The sequence below is a fragment of the Fonsecaea erecta genome, assembly GCF_001651985.1.
Source record: "Fonsecaea erecta strain CBS 125763 chromosome Unknown Scaff4, whole genome shotgun sequence".
NCBI lineage: Eukaryota > Fungi > Ascomycota > Eurotiomycetes > Chaetothyriales > Herpotrichiellaceae > Fonsecaea > Fonsecaea erecta.
In genome coordinates, this window is record NW_017387247.1 from 1,565,240 (window position 1) to 1,583,704 (window position 18,465).

At 55.2% G+C, this 18,465-nt stretch overlaps 7 protein-coding genes across 7 annotated transcripts; 5 read left to right on the forward strand and 2 right to left on the reverse strand.

Moving 5' to 3' along the window:
- Positions 1–175: 175 nt before the first annotated feature.
- Positions 176–1,127, forward strand: AYL99_05327 (hypothetical protein; the record flags this gene model as incomplete). Its single annotated transcript, XM_018836839.1, has 3 exons — positions 176–370; positions 432–709; positions 779–1,127. 3 exons carry the CDS (start codon positions 176–178, stop codon positions 1,125–1,127), a joined length of 822 nt encoding a protein of 273 aa, XP_018693692.1.
- A 232-nt stretch (positions 1,128–1,359) lies between these two features.
- Positions 1,360–2,464, reverse strand: AYL99_05328 (hypothetical protein; the record flags this gene model as incomplete). The annotated part of the gene is made up of 3 exons (XM_018836840.1): positions 1,360–1,666; positions 1,876–2,153; positions 2,261–2,464. 3 exons carry the CDS (start codon positions 2,462–2,464, stop codon positions 1,360–1,362), a joined length of 789 nt encoding a protein of 262 aa, XP_018693693.1.
- Positions 2,465–3,025: 561 nt separating this feature from the next.
- Positions 3,026–6,787, forward strand: AYL99_05329 (hypothetical protein; the record flags this gene model as incomplete). Its single annotated transcript, XM_018836841.1, has 3 exons — positions 3,026–3,261; positions 3,327–3,622; positions 4,227–6,787. 3 exons carry the CDS (start codon positions 3,026–3,028, stop codon positions 6,785–6,787), a joined length of 3,093 nt encoding a protein of 1,030 aa, XP_018693694.1.
- Positions 6,788–7,574: 787 nt separating this feature from the next.
- On the forward strand, positions 7,575–8,077 carry AYL99_05330 (hypothetical protein; the record flags this gene model as incomplete). Its single annotated transcript, XM_018836842.1, has 3 exons — positions 7,575–7,711; positions 7,773–7,943; positions 8,008–8,077. The coding sequence occupies 3 exons, from the start codon at positions 7,575–7,577 to the stop codon at positions 8,075–8,077; spliced, it is 378 nt and encodes a 125-aa protein (XP_018693695.1).
- A 2,743-nt stretch (positions 8,078–10,820) lies between these two features.
- Positions 10,821–12,499, forward strand: AYL99_05331 (hypothetical protein; the record flags this gene model as incomplete). The annotated part of the gene is made up of 4 exons (XM_018836843.1): positions 10,821–10,847; positions 10,905–11,216; positions 11,285–11,982; positions 12,040–12,499. The coding sequence occupies 4 exons, from the start codon at positions 10,821–10,823 to the stop codon at positions 12,497–12,499; spliced, it is 1,497 nt and encodes a 498-aa protein (XP_018693696.1).
- Positions 12,500–13,196: 697 nt separating this feature from the next.
- On the forward strand, positions 13,197–14,100 carry AYL99_05332 (hypothetical protein; the record flags this gene model as incomplete). The annotated part of the gene is made up of 4 exons (XM_018836844.1): positions 13,197–13,223; positions 13,296–13,391; positions 13,448–13,598; positions 13,709–14,100. The coding sequence occupies 4 exons, from the start codon at positions 13,197–13,199 to the stop codon at positions 14,098–14,100; spliced, it is 666 nt and encodes a 221-aa protein (XP_018693697.1).
- A 1,646-nt stretch (positions 14,101–15,746) lies between these two features.
- On the reverse strand, positions 15,747–18,049 carry AYL99_05333 (pre-mRNA-splicing factor cwc22; the record flags this gene model as incomplete). Its single annotated transcript, XM_018836845.1, has 2 exons — positions 15,747–15,985; positions 16,069–18,049. The coding sequence occupies 2 exons, from the start codon at positions 18,047–18,049 to the stop codon at positions 15,747–15,749; spliced, it is 2,220 nt and encodes a 739-aa protein (XP_018693698.1).
- Positions 18,050–18,465: the final 416 nt, after the last annotated feature.

The following is an 18,465-nucleotide window of genomic DNA, read 5'->3' on the forward strand; positions in this document are numbered from 1 at the left end:
CGGTGGATGTAATACACAATAATCAATGGGGGGGTCCCACATTTCTATTGTATGGAGATACATACGTTCTACAGAGTATAACATTGTCTGTCTCCAGAGCACAGTTTTTCTTCTATACTGAAGAACTGCTTTGCATCGAGTCTTGTTCTATTAGAAGCAAATTCAAAACAGAAAAATGGAGGACGAACTCTACACCCTGTTCTACAACGACTATTCGATCTGCTCGATCATGGTCCGCTACACCATCGCCCTGTGTCGCCGTCTTCAGGGTGATGGTGACCCGTTGAACATCGAGGAGACACCGGTCAACATCCAGCAGGGGGGACAGTTGACCGAGTACTACCTGTGTGAAGTGAACCCGCGAGGCACGGTACGTGGCAAGGTGCCTCACTCTACTCAACCGACACCAACACATGGAATCAATCATCCAGGTCCCCGTCCTCTCCGGGCCCAAGACATCCCAGATCCTCACCGAGAGCGTCGACATCACATACTTCCTGGCCGGCCGGTTTCCCAGCCTGTGTCCGCCGCACCTGGCAGAACCGATCCGACGCCTCCTCGCCGAACTGCACGACATCAACTACTTCTCGCTGACCTACACGCGCAAGCCCCAGCGCGCGTCCGACATGGAGAATGCTGTGCTGACGCGCCTCGCCGACCCGGAGATCTCGACGCGATGGCGCAAGGCGCTGGAGTTTAAGCTCGAGGTGTAAGTCGGGAGAGAGAGAGAGAATCGACAAGCCCCAAAAATCAGTGAGACTGACTGACTGACATGGAGTGTCCGCGCGACACGCGCACCGGCATTGACCCCCGACGCCGTCGCGGCGCAAGAATCCAAGGCGGCCGCGTTCCTGTCGCAGATCGAGAGCCTGCTCGCCGAGTCCGAGACCGGCCATCGTGAGTCCTCCTCCTCCTCCTGCGCGCCACTCTGGATCTTTGGCACGCACGATCCGACCGCCCTGGACGCCCACGTCGTGCCGTTCGCCGCCCGGCTGGTCGACGTCGGACGGGTGGGCATGCTGCCGGACCGGGTGCGGACGTATGCCGCGCGGGCGTGCGAGGACGGGCAGGGCGCGTGGAGGGACGTCATGCAGGGGAGGAAGACGGTGCATGGGACGTATCTGTGACGTCCATTCACATGGATACATGTCAGGATCCTGGAGAAGCAGCAACAGCCTCGGCCTTCGTTGATTTGATCGATAGGTGGTTAGATAGATATATAGATCTATTGAATCAAAGGGGGGGAAAAGGGTTCATCAATTAACGACCGGCATGAGCATCATGAGCGACCACTAGACCAGCTCTTCCCTCATCTGAGACCCGACCTCGTTCCATCGTTGAACATGCATGTCGTTACCCCTAATTCCCAACCATGGTCTTCCGCCCCTCCATGATAGCCACCCACTCCGGCCGCGCCATGGCGCGATCGACAAAGTCGCCGACGACCGGGGGAACGATGGCGGCGCGCCCGACGTCGCGCATGCGGGCCACAAAGACGACCAGGTGGGCGTCCAGGGCGCTGGGCTGGGTCAGACCGAATAGCCACGGGCCCCCGGCCTCTGTTTTCGGTAAGATGTCTTCGTACTCGCGCAGCAGGTTGTGAGCGCGCTCGCTCATCAGCTCTGGCTGCCCGGGCTTCAGGCCCCCGATCTTGTCGCGTTCGAGGCTGTACCGGCCGACAAGACGACAGGGGGAGGATCAGTCAGCACGCGTGTGTCAATGAGTGATCACTTATCAAAATATTACATTATATGCATGCCTGGATAGAGAGATAGGATAGAGAGACGGACAGACGGACAGATCGATGTTCCGAGCCGAGTGAGAAGCCGTGTCGTGTCGTGTCGATTCATGTGCAGAAGGAGGGGGTAGACTCACATGCTCATCTTATAGTTCAAGGCGTCCCGGTACGTCGGGGAGATGGTCGGGTCATCCAGCCGCTTCTGCACGGCGGCCTTGAAGCCTTGGGCGACGTGGTCGCGGCCCGGGAACGACAGCGAGAAGTAGTTGAGCGCGTGCAGGGCGTCCAGCCGCGCGTGGATCTCCTCCGCGTGCGCCGCCGGGATCAGTGTCGGATACCGCTGCGCCAGGAACCGCGTGATGTCCATGCTGTCGGCGATCGGGGCGGGGAGGGCCGGGGAGGTGAGGACGGGGACCTGGATGAAGGGTTTCAGAACTCTTCCAGTTTGTTGTCTCCTTTTGGGAACCAAGGAATGGCCTATGTTCTATTCTCTCTCTCCTCTCCTCTCTCTGTCTGACTTACCTGCCCTTTGGGATTGATGTTGGTCAGGAAATGTTCGCTGAGCTGCTCCTCGTGGAAGATGTCGACCGACTGCTCCTGGATGGGCACCTCCGAGGCCGCGTCTTGGGGAGCGCCACGCAGGGCCACCGTGTAGCGCACCATGATGGAGCAGATGGAGAAGTGGTTGTGGTGGAGCGTGTAGATTGGTGAGCGTGTCGCGACCATGATGTTGATGTGGACTTTGAATTGACAGATTCTCTCTTTTGTTTTTTATTTTGGGATGGATGGATGGATGGCAGCACAAGCAAGAAACATATAAATAATCTTTGTGCTGACTGCTCAGGGCGAGGACGGATGGGTGCTTGCCCAGAACTATATACCCCTTGGTATAGACGAGAGATATAGAGACCGTGGCTGGTGGCCCCGGCGGGCAGCAACCCCGGCATCGATATACACTTACTGCAATATAGATGGGTGTGTCAGGCCTCAACCCGAGTCACAGTCAGAGCCGGAGTCAGAGCCAGAGTCAGCATCAAAAGTCAGCTGTTGTCGGACCTTTACATACTCCCGGCATCCGCCTTCACACTTCTTGAGGCGTTTCTGGGACCTATGCGTCGTCACAATGTGGGCAACTCTTCCCTCCTCCACAGACATGCCTCGAACTTGGTCCCCAGCATCCCACCGGCGTTTATGTGTCAAAGTCGATGATTCCTTCGACCCCGCTGAAAGACGACGGATGCCAGACGCCAAGGGGCAGCATTACTGACCCTCGGAAACTACCTGCCCATGTGGCTCGCGGCGTGGAAGCGCGTCGGCGAGGTCTTTTACCAGTTCGAGTCCAATACGAACCAGGACAACCTGCGCGTGGCACAGAAGACCAAGTCGTGGAACTGGTCCAAGCAGGTGCTAGAGAGGGACGAAGGCAAAGCAATGTCGACCCTCGACCTGTCGTACGACGTGGGCGTCATCGGCAACCACTGGGCCATCCGCCTGGACGACGACACGTCCGCGAACGCGATGGAGTTCCGCCCCCGGGGCGCTGGCTCGAGAACCCGGACCTGCCGCTGCACGCGTTTGGGTTTCGAAGACGCGTCTGCACGGGCCAGCACATCGCCACGAACTCGCTGTTCATTAACATCGCCCGCCTGCTGTGGACGTTCGCCTTCTGCCAGGGCTTCGATTCTCGACCGCTGCCCTTCCCGGCGTCCTTTGTGGTGCGCAGCCCGCAGCACAAGAAAGTCGTCGAGGAGGCCTTCCGCGACAGCGAGCAAGACGACGATGTCCTCCTCAACGGCATTCAAGCGATCATCGTGAAGTCCCGGTCATCGCGATGGCCACAGCAGCGGACTGTGGTCCGTGGAGAACGAGGAGGGTTTCTCATTGGTAGTTCGATACGGAAATGACACCAGGCTCGGTTTCGAGTACAGTCAGTCAGTATGCGACCCGAGCAGACCGGAGGGAAGGGTCTGCAAGATGTCGTTGTCCCTTGGATGATAACATTTCCCTCAGGCAACTCCCTGTATAGAATGTAGATTGGAAACAGGCCTCCATGATTGCACGAGATGATCATTAGATGCCCTCCCTTCTTGATGCATGACTCGGAAAGTGGACACATTTCATCCCTTTCGAATATGCACTCGAGTACCTCGTCTCGTAGACATCTTCGTTTCACCACCTCAACAGCCTCAGGGTCCTGAAACTTGGAGTACCCGGTGGAAGTCCATTGAGGTGGCTTTTCCCCATTTCTGCATAGCATCGCACAGAATAGAAAAGAGCAGGGAGACAGCGAGTCCCCCGTCACATGTAGTGATGGGGGCCGGGAACAACGGATGGACGACGAGGCTCGATACACACAGTACAAGAAGGGTTTTCTCCACCACTATTGTATATCGCGCCCTCTCCACCTTCACTTCCTTTCTTTTCCCCACCGTGACGTCCTACTATGTACATTAGTAATTATGTACCGCCCTGACTGATACCGCTCCAGGATTCGGAACCATGGACCACTTACCTCGACCCAACGACCCCGTCATTGATATCGAATCTTTCTACATCCCGTTCCTCAGCCACGACGAATACGACGGCAAGGGCCTCAAATTCTACCCTGACCGCAAGGGATGGACTTACAAGAGTGAACCCGGGCATGTGACGTTCGAACACCACGGCGAGAGAGTGTCCAATGGCACCCAGATCGCCTCCTTCCTCCAGACCTGGCTCTACTTTGGATTCCTGTCAGAAGTGACCGGCCAACTCGTGGATTCGACGCAGTTTCGCAAAGAAACCACCAGTGGCAACGTGCGGGTCGATTCGTCCTGCCTCGCCGACATCGTCGGCTCGTGGAGCAAGCTGGTCGTCGAAGAGAGCTGGTCGTCAGACCCCGCACAGATGCAACCCTGGGTCGACCATCGCTATGGTGCGCTCTTCCACGTCCGTGAGATCATCGTCAACACGGCGGCCGCCGAGTCGCGGGTGATGCCCCGTGAATTGATGCTGGTCTGCCTAGGCATAGCCGTGCTGGGGGAGTACGTTGATCAAGCTCTGACAGAGGTATGTCGGCACAAAGGTCTGCAACCTCCAGCGACACAGAACTGGTGGTCTCTTCTACTCCCCAATTCCCCCGCCGATCCGCTCCTCGACCTCATGGAAGCACGAGGTTGGTGTCCCAACAGGATTGTCGGATTACAGCTTCGGGACCCCCGGTCGCTCGGCATGCTGTGGTATTTTGCGAACTTGGCGCCTCCAAAAGCGCACGGGGAGCATCTGGACTGTACGCCGGAACTGTGCACTCTGCTGCAGGTGGATTTACAGCGCTACGAGACATTGCACGACGACAAGCTTTGCCGTTGTCCCTTTCAAGGCCCACCGGCAGATACCTTAGCAGCTGCTACAGAGAAGGGCATAGTTTCACTGGTCACCGTTGCTAAGCACCCTGTGGGTTCTACCAAAGTGCACGTAACACTTCGAGAGCGACGGGAAGATTGTGCATACGTCGCCATCTCTCACGTCTGGGCAGACGGCAAGGGCAACCTTTCAGCAAACACTCTCCCGCAATGCGTGCTGCGCGACCTCCAGAACTGCGCAAACGCACTCTCTTCCCCAGGCGTGCACGACGACATGCCGTTCTGGATCGACACGCTCTGTCTCCCGCGCGAGCCGCTCGAGCTACGAAGAAAAGGAGTGGCGTTTCTGAGCGATGCCTTCCGGTATGCCACGCACGTGCTCGTCATCGACTCCTACCTGCGCAGTTTTCACGCCCGGTCGATGGCCCCGATCGAGGTTCTTGCCCGGATTCTGTCCTCTGACTGGAATCGACGGCTGTGGACGCTGTCTGAGGCGCGCCTCGGCCGACGCGTCTGGGTGCAGTTCAAAGACTACGCCGTTGAGATTGCCGGCGTCATCGAGAGATGGAAGAACACCGCGACTCGAATTCCTTGCCTCCCGTCAATTCACGTCGTCAACCACATCATCGAGCACATGGCAGTCACTACACCCATGTCCAAAGTGCGTGCTGAGACTACACTGCGGCAGATCCCACAACTGCGCCTCGCGCTGCAAACGCGGACCACGACTTGGGGATTCGACGAGCCCATCTGCCTGAGCACCGTCATGGGTGTGGACACGCGCAAGGTCGTCGAGGCGCCGAACGAGCAGAAGATGCAGGTTCTCTGGAGTCTCGTTTCCAATATCCCAGCCGGCCTTGCGTTCTCTCCCGCGACACGGAAATTATCGAATTCCGGCTACCGCTGGGCTCCGATGTCCCTCATGGGCGATCTCAAATTGAAGCACCCGTGGGGCGGCCCTGAAAATCTCACTGCGCGACATGATGCGAAGGCCACGCCACGCGGACTCGAGGTGAAGCTCCCCGGGATATTGTTCAAGGCCAGCAGCATAACCCGCGGGCTTTTCAGCGAGAGCGCAAAGAGCACCATCTTTCGTCGGTTCCGGAACGACTTCCAGTCCTTTGTTCTGCGCGATGTGGGCGGATACTGGTACCGGATTACATTGGGAAGACACAGGGAGATGTCGAGGTGGCATCAGGACCCTGCTTCGATGGACGTTTGCGATGACGAGCCCGCCATCATCCTCGACTCAGCCCCAACACACAGGTCCTTTGTGACGAAGACCGATGTTGAGGTGCGCCCTGTCGGTGGCGCTCTGCTGGTGACCTATCCTCGATCCGAGGTCGGGGCCCCGGTCCTGCACGTCAAAGCGCACACGCACGCCGTGGTGAGTGTCGAGTCTAAGCTCAAAACCGCCATCTCAGAGAAGTACAGGGTCTTTTGCGATAACCTCAGTGGGAGGCTCTCGGACGGAGCTTTTCGCGCCTCGAACAAGGGACACGACGAACTTCGGGCCTCGTTCGAAGACTATGCGCGAAAAAGCGGCCTTCTCGACCTTGAGCTGGAGGAGTGGCTCGGCTCGGGATGGTATGTCGATGAGCATCAAGTTCTCGATCTGGTTTTCGACCGGCTGGGGGGATTCATCGATATAGGCCCGTATTGTGAAGTGTACACCGCCCCGGAGTTCACTGTTTGGTGTATTGACTGATACGACCCATGAAGTCTTTCTGGGGACCAATCCTGCGCAGCAAGGTGCGGGCGATTAGTACGGATTAGTTAAGCTATGACCTCAGTGAAGTGAATAGAGTAAATCCAGCAGACGACGACGACGACGACGAAACGATACATGCGTCGTTCTCGACGCCAATACTTACACAAGCACATACTCGCACTCGTCAGGTGATGCCATGGAGGCCAGAGAGGGGATCGTGGTTTCCTCTGCCACCTGACTCCTCTCTGAAGCGGGACAAATTCATAATACCAAAGTAAGCGTTCTGTCTGTCCTGTTGGGTGTATGTGTACAATGCCCGGATGAGGAGATGAACCCGGTGACCGCTTGATGAGTAAGGGTTCGGGGCACGTGTGATCGGCCTTCGCGGCCGCCGCCTACTGTACAGTGTACTGAACGACTGGCGGAGGATTGTCGGACGATTCTCGCATCTCGATTTCCGCTGCACGATGATGGTGGTGGCAGGTGTTGACGTCGGATGACGACGCCGACACTGACGCCGAGTTTGTGCCGCCAACGCGTTGCCGGCGCTGATTGGCTGCGTGGACGCGGGAATTAATGCGAGCGATTGCTGGACCCTTGCGAAACAACACCCCCGTGGGGAGCGTGTGCATATGTATAAAGATGGCACCAGGATCGTGGGATTTTGGCCACTCGTTTCGAAAGCGGAAGCACGTCAAACCATTCAAAAGACAAACAACAATCCAACCATCCAACCAAACAAAGACATAGGTCTTCGCAGAAAGACAATACCAAGCACATCCTTATGAATCCCGTCAACTCAGAGAACTCGTCGGGCCCTCGTAGGTCTGAGTCGATTTCCAGCCTGCCAGCACCACTGCAAGATCTCGTGGACGAGGCAGAGAAGGAGAGAGAGCTGTACGAAGACACCTGGAGTCGAATGTAAGTGGTCTGGCCCCTGACGATCGCCTTCGCCATGCTGACACATAGGATTTTGTCACAGTCCTGGCCCACAGGCTTCAACCCAAGCCAACCAGCCAAAGAAGCCCAGCAAAGAGCAAGGCGCTAAGAGATCGTTCCTCAAAAAGCCCCGTCTGCCAACGTCACTGCAACGTCTTGTCGACAAGGCCGAAGTCGAGAGGGAGGTCTATGAAGACTCGTGGTCGTCTCGAATGTAAGCATTTTCTTTCGCGAGTTGTCATAGGGTGGTGAGATTGCTGACACGACTGGGTGCATAGTCCACGGGCCCTGGGCTGGGGAAAATATAGCAAGAAGCAAGCCGCAAAGAAACCGGAGACCAAGGCTTGAGGAGGAAACAGCGGAGAGACACGGTATTTGAGGTCGCTGTCTCCCTACTCCATAACCACTTCTTTGCTGGTCCCCTTCTTTGCGGCGAACGACCAGTTGTCACGAATCAAACATGAATAATGCGAAGCACGAACGAAATAAGCCAGACCAAGGGTCAATGTGACCAGAATATCGAGAAGGCAAACTGCCCTCGTGTATAAGTCGCGCTCCTGTGGGTTAGCCGACGAGCGAACACGTTACCATCGCTGATATGTCGGACAGGCATAACGCCGTAGTGTCAGTCCGTCAGGTCGGGTAGCTAATCTCAGGCGAGATGAGGCAGAAACCTCGAATATACAAGTAGACTAGACCTGGAGCAGTCCCTTGAGTCGACTCCTAAGTTTAATATTAATGACCAAATTTCTCTTCAATGATTTCTACTCCGCAGTGCTGCAAGTCGCAACTCGGAACATCCAAAGGGCTGAAGCGGCGGTCAGCATCATTTAATGAGGCCGGTCCACGCAAGCACCGCGAGGGCAGGGCGAATCCGGTTCGTTTCTGCTGGCCTTACCGGTAGGCGAGAATGGGCGGATAATTGGGAGCGCCACACACGTCGTAGGCGCCAGGACGTGGCGTTGAGCGATCCTCGATGCGGCGTTGGTCTCTTGCGTATCTTCATCGAGTATCAGGTACCTCGTAGTGGTCGGCTATCAGCCTAGCACAGATGCGTCGTTCTTCCAAGACACCGCAATCACCAGAAACTCTTGGCTCGTCCTGAAAAGGTGCGGGCTTCAAGAGTTAGGCGATGTCGACTTTCAGGAGACACCTCCCGTAGATTCTTAGCTTTCCTCAAATGGCCAGGGTGATTTTTTCTTCTGGAGCCTACGCGCTTTCTCCGAGCCTTGCTCTGCGCAAGCAGCCAATGATTATCTAAATTGAAGGCTGAAACTGTCATGAGATTGATAGCGCAAGCGAACGGGGCTCAACCGCAAACCATCAGTGGCTACGCGGGTAGTCTGTTCCTGCTTGAGCTGAGCAGCAACATCCCCAGTCTAGATTTACGAATTCGAGTACCCACCACCAGTCATCAAAGACGGGCACGCAACAGCCATTCCAGGCGTGTCAGGTGTGGGACGCAGGTAGACCTCACGGAAATGCTCTGACCGTAGAACGTTCTCCGCTCGCCAAAAGGCTGGGCATTCGGTTGTCTGCTCATCGACCTGTGGAGGGTTGAGACATGGCGGGTCAAGTTCTCCCACACCAACTCGCCGTACCCATGACCCTGTAAGATACCAAGGCGTCAGTTATGTGGTACCAGCGGCCCGAAGAAATCTTGTCACCAGGCCTGGAACGTGTGTCGAGCTCCGCAAAACGTCGATCGACAGGAATCCAGTCAAGCATTTTGGAGGGGGGCCAAGCATTCTGGGTCATGTCTTCTATTGACATAAACGAAAAAAAGGAATTCAGCTGCAACCCGTTTGGCTTTGAAATTCGACATCCTTATCATGCGTCGAGATTCCTGAGGGCTTCAGTCGAGGTTGTCGGCTCGCGTAAGCACAGAGCATGGCCGATAAAAGGTAGTGAAGATGGGAAATTTTCACTCCTCGGGGTCTGAGGAGTGGCCCAGAGCCCAATGAAGTGGCCGTGAAACCATGTTGGCAACAAACACCAAGACACCGCACCGCATAAGTACTGGTCGACATTCTCTGCCGTCTCAGAAGCCAACTGGGATCATCATCATTGCTCATTCGTTCTCGTGGCACACGACCCCAAAATCTCCAGGACGGACTCTTTACCAAGAAACGTCTGTTCACGTACCAAGACCCTCGGCGTGCATTAACTGAAGTACCACGAATCAAGCGAAATTCGACTTCCCGGGCCGTGTCTGGTGCAGAGGGGGGGAGGAGAGAAGGAGGACGGCCGTGGGGAGGCGGATCCTGCTCCGGCGTCGGCGTCGTCGGGATGAGCCTTTGGAAGGGGGCACTCTGGCGGTTGTTGTTTGGGCCGTCATGGGCCATGGCAACGCACAAGCTGTGCCCAAGGATTCTGGGCTCCACAGGGCGAAGACAGAAGAAAGTTGTTGATAGATGAGAAGCGGCTTCAACATCAGTCAACAAGTCCTGCTTATCCCGACCGGCTCCGTGTCATTGGCCCGTGGCGCAGAGATATGAGGCTTGGCACATGTCTTGGCAAGACTCCACAGATAAGAGCAAGGCCAGCAAGGCTCGCTAATCTTACAACCTCATCACTCAACCACGAGGGCGTATTCAGGGGGCCATACGAACCCATTTGATCCAGCTATTGACATCGTCTTTTACTCCTGGCCAATCTCGACCCCCCATGATTCTCTATCAACCAGGCTTAGCCTCAGGACCACCATTCTCAAGTCGGCTGCCCTGTCCCCTTCGAGTCAAGGTCCGCAAGCCTCCCGTGTCCCAGGGATCCAGAATTAACAAAAAAAATTCTCGTGCTTCTCGCTTCCAGGTCAAACATAGTACCAGACCGGGTGTGTTGACGACCACACGAGCTATGGGTACCTTGGGAACTGTGGGATCTAGCGTGGAGGTGGACATGCATTGAAAAATTTGCCGCGGGCATGCTCGCCATGATGGACTCTGCTTCCGATATCCGTTGAACAGGCCCCAGGTATATAGTAGGTCTTGTCCTGCGTCGTCTCCACAAGTCTTCTCTCCATCAAGACTTTCTTGTCCCGCAGTGTGATCCTCTCGAAACTCGACCTCCAGCGTTGTCTGAGTCCACGACCATGGCATCAGTCACAGTCCCGGTGGCCGTATGTTCCTCGTCCTCGACTCTCCTTCCAAGCGCACTGTGCTAACCTCAATACCAGCCGGAGTTCAACTCCAGCATGGCCAATGGCGGCAATCCACAGGAGATCGACGTCAACCTGCCTTACACCGGCCTCGAGTACCACTACGTCTACCAGGTGATCATGGGATGTCTCGTCTTCGTCATTGTCCCCGGTATCGGTCTGCTCTACGGTGGTATGACGCGCCGGAAGTCTGCCTTGGCTATGGTCTTCCAATCCTTGACAGTAATGGCCGTGTGCTCTTTCCAATGGGCCTTCTGGGGCTTTTCTCTGGCCTTTTCCCGAACTGGCGGGCCCTTCATTGGCGACCTGAAGAACTTTGGAATGATCGATGTAAGGAACACCCGGGAAACCGACTACAGAACTTCCCCGAGGAATTAAAAAACTAACGCTTATTGCAGGTCATGGCTGCACCGTCCTGGGGCTCGGCTGTTATCCCCGATATTGTGTTCGCTTTCTATGAGTTGATGTTCTGTGCCTGCGCGACTATGATCGTGGTCGGCGGTTCGTTCGAACGTGGCCGTGTCCTTCCGTCTATCATCTTCGGCTTCTGCTGGGCCACCCTGTGCTACTGCCCGATCTCCTACTGGACCTGGAATGCCAACGGCTGGCTGTTCACCTTCGGTGCTCTTGACTTCGCCGGAGGTGGCCCCGTCCACATCTCGAGTGGTACAGCTGGCTTGGCCTACGCCCTGGTCCTCGGCAAGCGAAGCCGATATGGCGAGAAGCACGTCTACAAGCCCCACAATGTGACCATTGTTTTCCTCGGAACCGTCCTCATTTGGTTCGGGTGGTTTGGCTTCAACGGCGGTTCTGCTCTGAATGCCAGCATTCGAGCCATGATGGCGGTCTGGAACACCAACCTGGCAGCGTCCACGGGTGTTGCCGGCTGGGTCTTGATGGATTACATCAAGCACCGCAAATTCTCTGTCGTTGGCGCTTGCGAGGGTGCCATTGCTGGTCTGGTCGGTATCACACCCGCTGCTGGTTACGTGTCTGTCTGGTGTGGAGCTGCCATCGGCTTCATTACCGCCATTGTGGTCAACCTGTTCGAGCCCGTCAACAAGTGGCTCCACATTGATGATGGCTTGGAGGTCTTGTGAGTACCGCCGTAACTTGCTACTATTGTTGACCTGGCGCTAACAATCATTCACAGCAAATTGCACGGCATCGGTGGCATGTGCGGGGCATTCCTGACCGGCATCTTCGCTTCTGCCTCTGTCTCAGCTCTCGATGGCGCTACCATCGCCCAAGGTGCCATTGACGGCCATGGCGTCCAGGTGGCCAAGCAGCTGGCTGAGATCGCTGCGATTGCCGCCTGGTCCTTCACCCTCTCCTACATCATGCTCACTATTCTCAAGTACATCCCCGGCTTGCACCTGAGAGTGACTGATGAGGTCGAAATCATCGGTCTGGATCTCGACCAGTTCTCGGACGAGCTTATTGGCGAGTGGTCGTTGTTCCAGGACGAAAATACCGTGCGACGAAGCTCGATTACTCAGATCAATGCTCAGATCACCCAGGGTATCGCACCGGGTGAGTCATCTACTCCTCAGTCCGAGAGTGTGACCGGAGAAAAGGAGCCGGCCAAGGCTACCGCCGAAGGGCAGCAGTGATTGTGATTGTGTTGCATACCAGCCCTGGTCCTCCAGATTGTCTAGTGTGGTGGTGCTGTATTCAGATGTGTCACTTTTTATACCCAGATATGTAGGAGCTTCCATTAGTTCGAGCGAGGAGTGGAATCAAAATCGTCGCTGTTTCAATGCAATCCCCGGCACTTTATGGTGTAGTAACCCATTGTCATTTCTTCCGAGGTAATACAGCATTGTGAGAGCAGTGTATTGACCGACCTTGGTTAGTGCCAGACAAAGTGTTAATAGGGCTGAAAAAGGTGGGGGTTGTTAATGGACTCGTTGCGGGGGTTAAAATGGCACCCAAATGGTGACCTGGTGATAATTGGTGACTGGTGGTGATTCGCCGCTGCGATGTCATTGCTCGCTGGTGAGGACTCGATCCCCGAAAAACTGTCCTGTCACCGAAACATTCATGATACAGTCACTGCCAACCTACGACAGGCAACTACGAGTCTCTGAGAGGAATTATATCTTACTTTCGAGCTTCTGGTATCCTCATCTTCCCCGTCATTCTTCCAATCTCTCCTGTCACACACGTCCATATTATTGCCTCGACCTGCGTTTCGCAGCCACAGACTTTCAGCTGCTTCGTCCAGTTCAGCCTTGTTCCCGCACCTGTAGTGCCTGCGCTGCTCGAACCCAGGTTTTCCCCCAGACCCGCCCGGTCTACCCTGCTACAATGTTCGCGGCGAAGAGACTGGGGAAGGTGGGTGACTCCCAGTCCATATCCAGACTTGTCTTTCAGAGCACTGGCTAATTACCGCCACCATCGTTGCAGGAACTGGTCAAGGTAAAGTTCCACATGCTACCCAACCCAACTACACCGCGGCATACTTGTCATAACCTCCTCGACAAACCTCGAGATGTCCTGCCTGTACTAGCCTCCCAGTCCGCGAGACGCGAGTTCTGACCTTTGGTACGACGTTTTAGGCACAACAAAAACTCCCTCCAGGCATCGAGCTGGTCAAAGCAGACGACTTCCGAGAATGGCTGGTCGACATACAAGTCCTCGACGCCAATCCTCTCTACATGAACCAAGTGTTCCGCCTCAGTTTCCTGTTCTCAGACTCATACCCCATTGGTACGTGCCACTCACTTTTGGATGGGGGAAAGAAAAGAAGGGTTCATTGTTGTACACGGAATGTGGACAGTTTATGGCTAAGACGGGAGATTAAATGAAATGACCAACAGAAGCACCAGAAGTCGTCTTCATCAAAGTATCACCCTCCGCCACCGACCCGGCGAAACCGCAACAACAGCAGTCCCAGTCCCAGTCCCAGTCCCCGACCCCCTTTCCCGGCCGTCCCATTCCGATCCACCCGCACATCTACTCCAACGGCATCATCTGTCTCGACCTGCTGGGCTCGGTGGGGTGGTCGCCCGTGCAGTCGGTCGAGTCGGTCTGCATGAGCCTGCAGAGCATGTTGACGGGGAACACCAAGAACCAGAGACCCCCCGGCGACGAGCAGTTCTGCCAGAGCATGGGCGTCCGCGGGCCGGACGGGTGGAGCGGGTACAGAGGCGGCGGTCGCGGGAGAGGGCTGAGGGATGTACGATTTGCTTATGACGACGACTCGGTATGAAAATGCTACGACGACGACGACGGGACAAGCATAAGGCGTTGGGAGTAAAGGGAGAAGATGTCGCCGGACGGCTACCTGGCTGGCTAGCTGGGTATGATTGGTTGATTGGTGGGTTCGGGGCGAGTGATGGGCGCCACGGATATTGGTCTCAGCATCAAACGGGCCAGATAATTTGTTTGCACGTTGGGGAATCAATCACACAACGGATCCTATACACCTTCCCCCTCCGCCCGGGCGCTACAAGACTCACGTACTTAGGGGGGATCCATCATATATGCATCCATCCACCCTTCCTTTCCTATGTTTTTATACACACTCATGCGTGTGCTTCTAGCTCGGACCTAACTTTATTGTTTGGGAGAGAGGGGGGAGAGAGGAGAGAGGAGGGGGGAGAGGAGGAGGCCGGGGCCGGCGATGAGGTCTCAAAGGAGATAAAAAAGAGAGAGAGAGGAGGGGGGGAGAGAGAGATGTTACGGTATCCATGGACGACGGAGCTGTTCTGTCTGTTTCGCTACTATCACCCTGATCATCTTCATCATCGTGGCAGAGCATGGCATGCATGACACATGCTGTAATATGGTATGGTATGGTATGGTATGGTATCGTATCGTATGGCATAGTATGATAAAAGAGGATGGCATGGGCGGACGGGACGACATGACCTTATACGGCACGAGACGATCTCACTGCGGCGATCGGCGGGCAGGCGCGAATACTGGTTCTGGGAATGAATGCATGAATGAATGGCATTGGTATTGGTATTGGTATTGATATTGGTAGCCCTCACCTCACCTCACCTCACTAGAGGGTGTGAATGCCTGCTTCATCGGCCTGGTAGGAAGTAGGTACTGTACCTCATCGTTCGTACCCCTTCCCAAAGTGAGTCTCCGGGTGTCCCCCTGGGTAGATAGTACTGGGATTAGACGTATATGGAAAACCATTGTCACTATCGGTATCCCTCTCACTGTTGCTGTCGAGGGAAGAACGAGACATAGACTGGCTACCGGGCTAAAGTGCTGGACCTTTGCATTTGCATCGGAAATATGCTCATCCTACTCAAAGAAACCACCATGTTCGGTTCTTGTGCCCTTTCCATCCTTTCCCGATATACCTAGCCCACAGAACTAGTCGAAATCCGCAGCCCTCGCTCTTCCATCGCCGCCTCGTCTGTTCGGACTCGGGCTCGGGCTCGGTGACCATCGCCTCTTTCCACCCTTGCTTTGCATCCCTCGTGCAGGTAACGGTGACCTCGACCTGGAGGCCGATCGCCCGCTGACGCTAGATGAATTCCTCCTCCTTGTGGAGGTGCTCTTCGGCGGGGCGGGGTCAGACTCCGACTCCTGTTCCTGTTCCTGCTTGGGGAAAATCTGTCGGCCTTCCGCTTCGGTGGAGGAGACCGCGACAGTGAACGCGACGGACTGCGGCTTGGGCTCCTTCTTGGCGCTGGTCGACGGCTGAACCGCGGTGGTGTACGTGATCTGGATTTGGGTCTTGCCGGTGGTAAGTTGCGTCGACGAGATGGATGTACAGCAGGACTGGCTTGGCGTGGTGGTGGGGATCGGGATCTGGACCGTGACGTCGAATAACTGCCCTGGCGGCGAGCCGGGAGACGGCGCGGGGGCGGCGAGCGCGAATCGGCAGAGTAGCTACTGTAGGATGCAGAACGTGTGCGTGCTCGCCCCCGTGGAGGGTCGATGTCTCGTCCTCGTTTTGGTGACGGACTTCGAGAGACCGAATAGGAGGATGATCGTCGTCTCGGCACCGCACGTCGTGGGGGTGAGCGAGAGCGCGAGAGCGACGAGGTGTAGCTTCTGTCCCGTCTTTTGGCCTCGCGAGCTGGAGGCGGTGATCTCGACGCAGAAACGGAAACACGGCGACGGCGAGTCTTGCCCGTCGACCGATTATCTGGAGTTAACGACCGAGACCTCCTGTCCACCCGTCGAGCAGGACTTCTTGTGGATGACCTACTCGTCGTATAGCTCGAATAGCTGGAATACGAACTGATGCTTTCCGAGTCGGAAACGTCATCCTTTGGCGCTGGAAGGGCAGGCAGCTCCGGTTTCGGCAGATTTTTGAGATGTTCGCGCATCTCCTCCGTGAGGGCGCCCATGCCGATGGATGTGAAATAGTTGATGGCGAATCGTGTGTTGCGAGGTGTATCTGTCGGGAAAATTCCTGAAAAGCTGGGCCGCAGGATATCATCCTTCATCCTCTTTTGAAGCTCGGGCATACCCAAGGCTTCGGCCAGATCTTGGAACAGTATCTTGATAAAGATACGGCTGCTGGAAGTAGTCTCTTCTTCGTTGAGGTGCACCACCGAAAACACGTGCCAGCCAATAGCATCGGTGGCTAACAGATGTCCAAAGAACCGAGCAATGTTCCGTAACCGATTTGTCTCGTACCGATGGATTGTGTCGTAGTATTTGGCAAAGGACTGTTCAAACAAGTCCGTCCAGAGCCGATTAAGTTTGGCGAACCTTTCCCCAACAAGGCCAAAGAATTTTGAGTATGTCTTCTCCTGAGAACAGCATTCAATAATCATCGACGGCAGCTCGGATTCCTGACCAGCCGGTAGTTGGACTTTCATCAGCTTGTGACAGGCTTCCTCGAAATCGAGGCTGGACATGATGGTCAGGTAGATCGTCCTGCGTAAGTTAACCAGGTCTGTGTTTGTTTGATCCTTGATCTCCAGTGCTCGTTCTTGTTCCGCCTCTTCATCCTCTGAACTCTCCTCAGAGCCACTTTCATCCCCATCGTCCTCGTCGCCACTCTCTTCTCCTAGAATCTCTGCCTTCAATTTTCTATACGCCTCTTCGTGTTCTTCCCACTGCGGGTCGTATTTGAAGATGTTTAGTGAATCTTGAACATCTATATCATCATCAAGGTCCACTTGGTGCGTGATTTGGTCTTCTTCCTCCACGAGATCGAGTTCCTCCCGAATTGCTGGATTGTCTTTGTACCGATCCTTCCTAACTTGGAACAGAACTTCTATCATGTATTGAACTCGTTTGTCGATGTCGGCTTCATGTAAAATGCTTCGAAACTGGTCAAACACGGCCAATGCGATAGGAGGGCTCATCTCTTCCAAGTGTTGGCCCACTTCACGGGTCAATCCAACCGCGATTTCCACGGAATCATCGGTCGGCTTGTGCAGAAGCAATAAAAGTAGCTGCGCAGCGAGAGTCTCGTGCGCCACTTGTTGATTGCACAGATGGGCGATGAATGTGGTGGAAGACAGGCAGACTGCCTTATCATTGCGCTTGAAGGCCTTGCGAAATTGGACGACCAATCGGTTGAGTAGCAGCTCTCCAACCTGAGGAAGTTTGGTATTCACAATGGCAGCCATCGCCGCATAGATGGGGGTGAAAGGTAGCGAAGCGGCCTGGGCCTTCATGATGCTCCGACAGAACAATCCTCGACCGCGGACTAGATTTTCACCAAACAGTTCCGGGACTATGTGCTTGATGTTCGAGACATTGACCTTGTTGATGAGGCCGTTGATTGATTTCTTCAACGCCTCCCAAGCCATTCGCTGATACTCCTTGCTCGACTTGTCGGTGATCTGTGACTGCAAAGCACGCAATTTCGCAGGAGGTATATAGGTGCCGCCCGATCGCATTGTAAGTAGTTTCTCATACTCGGCTTTTGCGGCTGCTTGTTTCTCCTCCGCAGTCATTGGCTTCCGCTTCGTTTCATCTGATTCTCTAGGCTTGAACCGCGCAAGCAGTTCCCTCTCTCGGTCATCCATCTCACGCTCCGCCCCTGCCCCCGCCCCCTTCGGTTTCCGCTCCTCATTGTCTTCGGCGGGCGCAGGTCGGCGACGTCGAGGAGAAGGCGACCGAGAGGGAGGGGATCTCTTTCTGGCTGCTGAAGGTCCGGGGGAGTAGGAACCACCTGGAGGAGGGGTGGGCAAGCGGACGGCGGAGGAGAGCAACATCGTGTCCGCCATGCTGGTGAAATGAAAGACTGGAATCGGTGGTTAATGGACTGTTAACCTCATATCGTCGAAGTCACCTTGTTGGTGAAGGCGAAGATACCTTGTTTCGAAGTTGAGGCGAAGGCAACGAGCGGCAGGCAAACAAAAAGTTGATTTTCAGAAATCGGAACCGGAAAAACTCTCCCGGGGCCGATCCCCGTTTCGGCCATCCAGAGATGTGTGACATTTTCCGAGAACGCGACTGCGTGTTCAATTCTGTCTACGTGTCAAACACTTCAGTAGTGGTTCTCCGACCCGTCTTTTGCAAGGTGTGAGCTCTCAAGGGCAGAATATACAACTAGAAAGGAAATCGTGACGAGATGGTATGTCCTTACTCTGCAGATAGCGCGGTCAATCAAGATACTAATTGTACCCTGTCATACAATAGC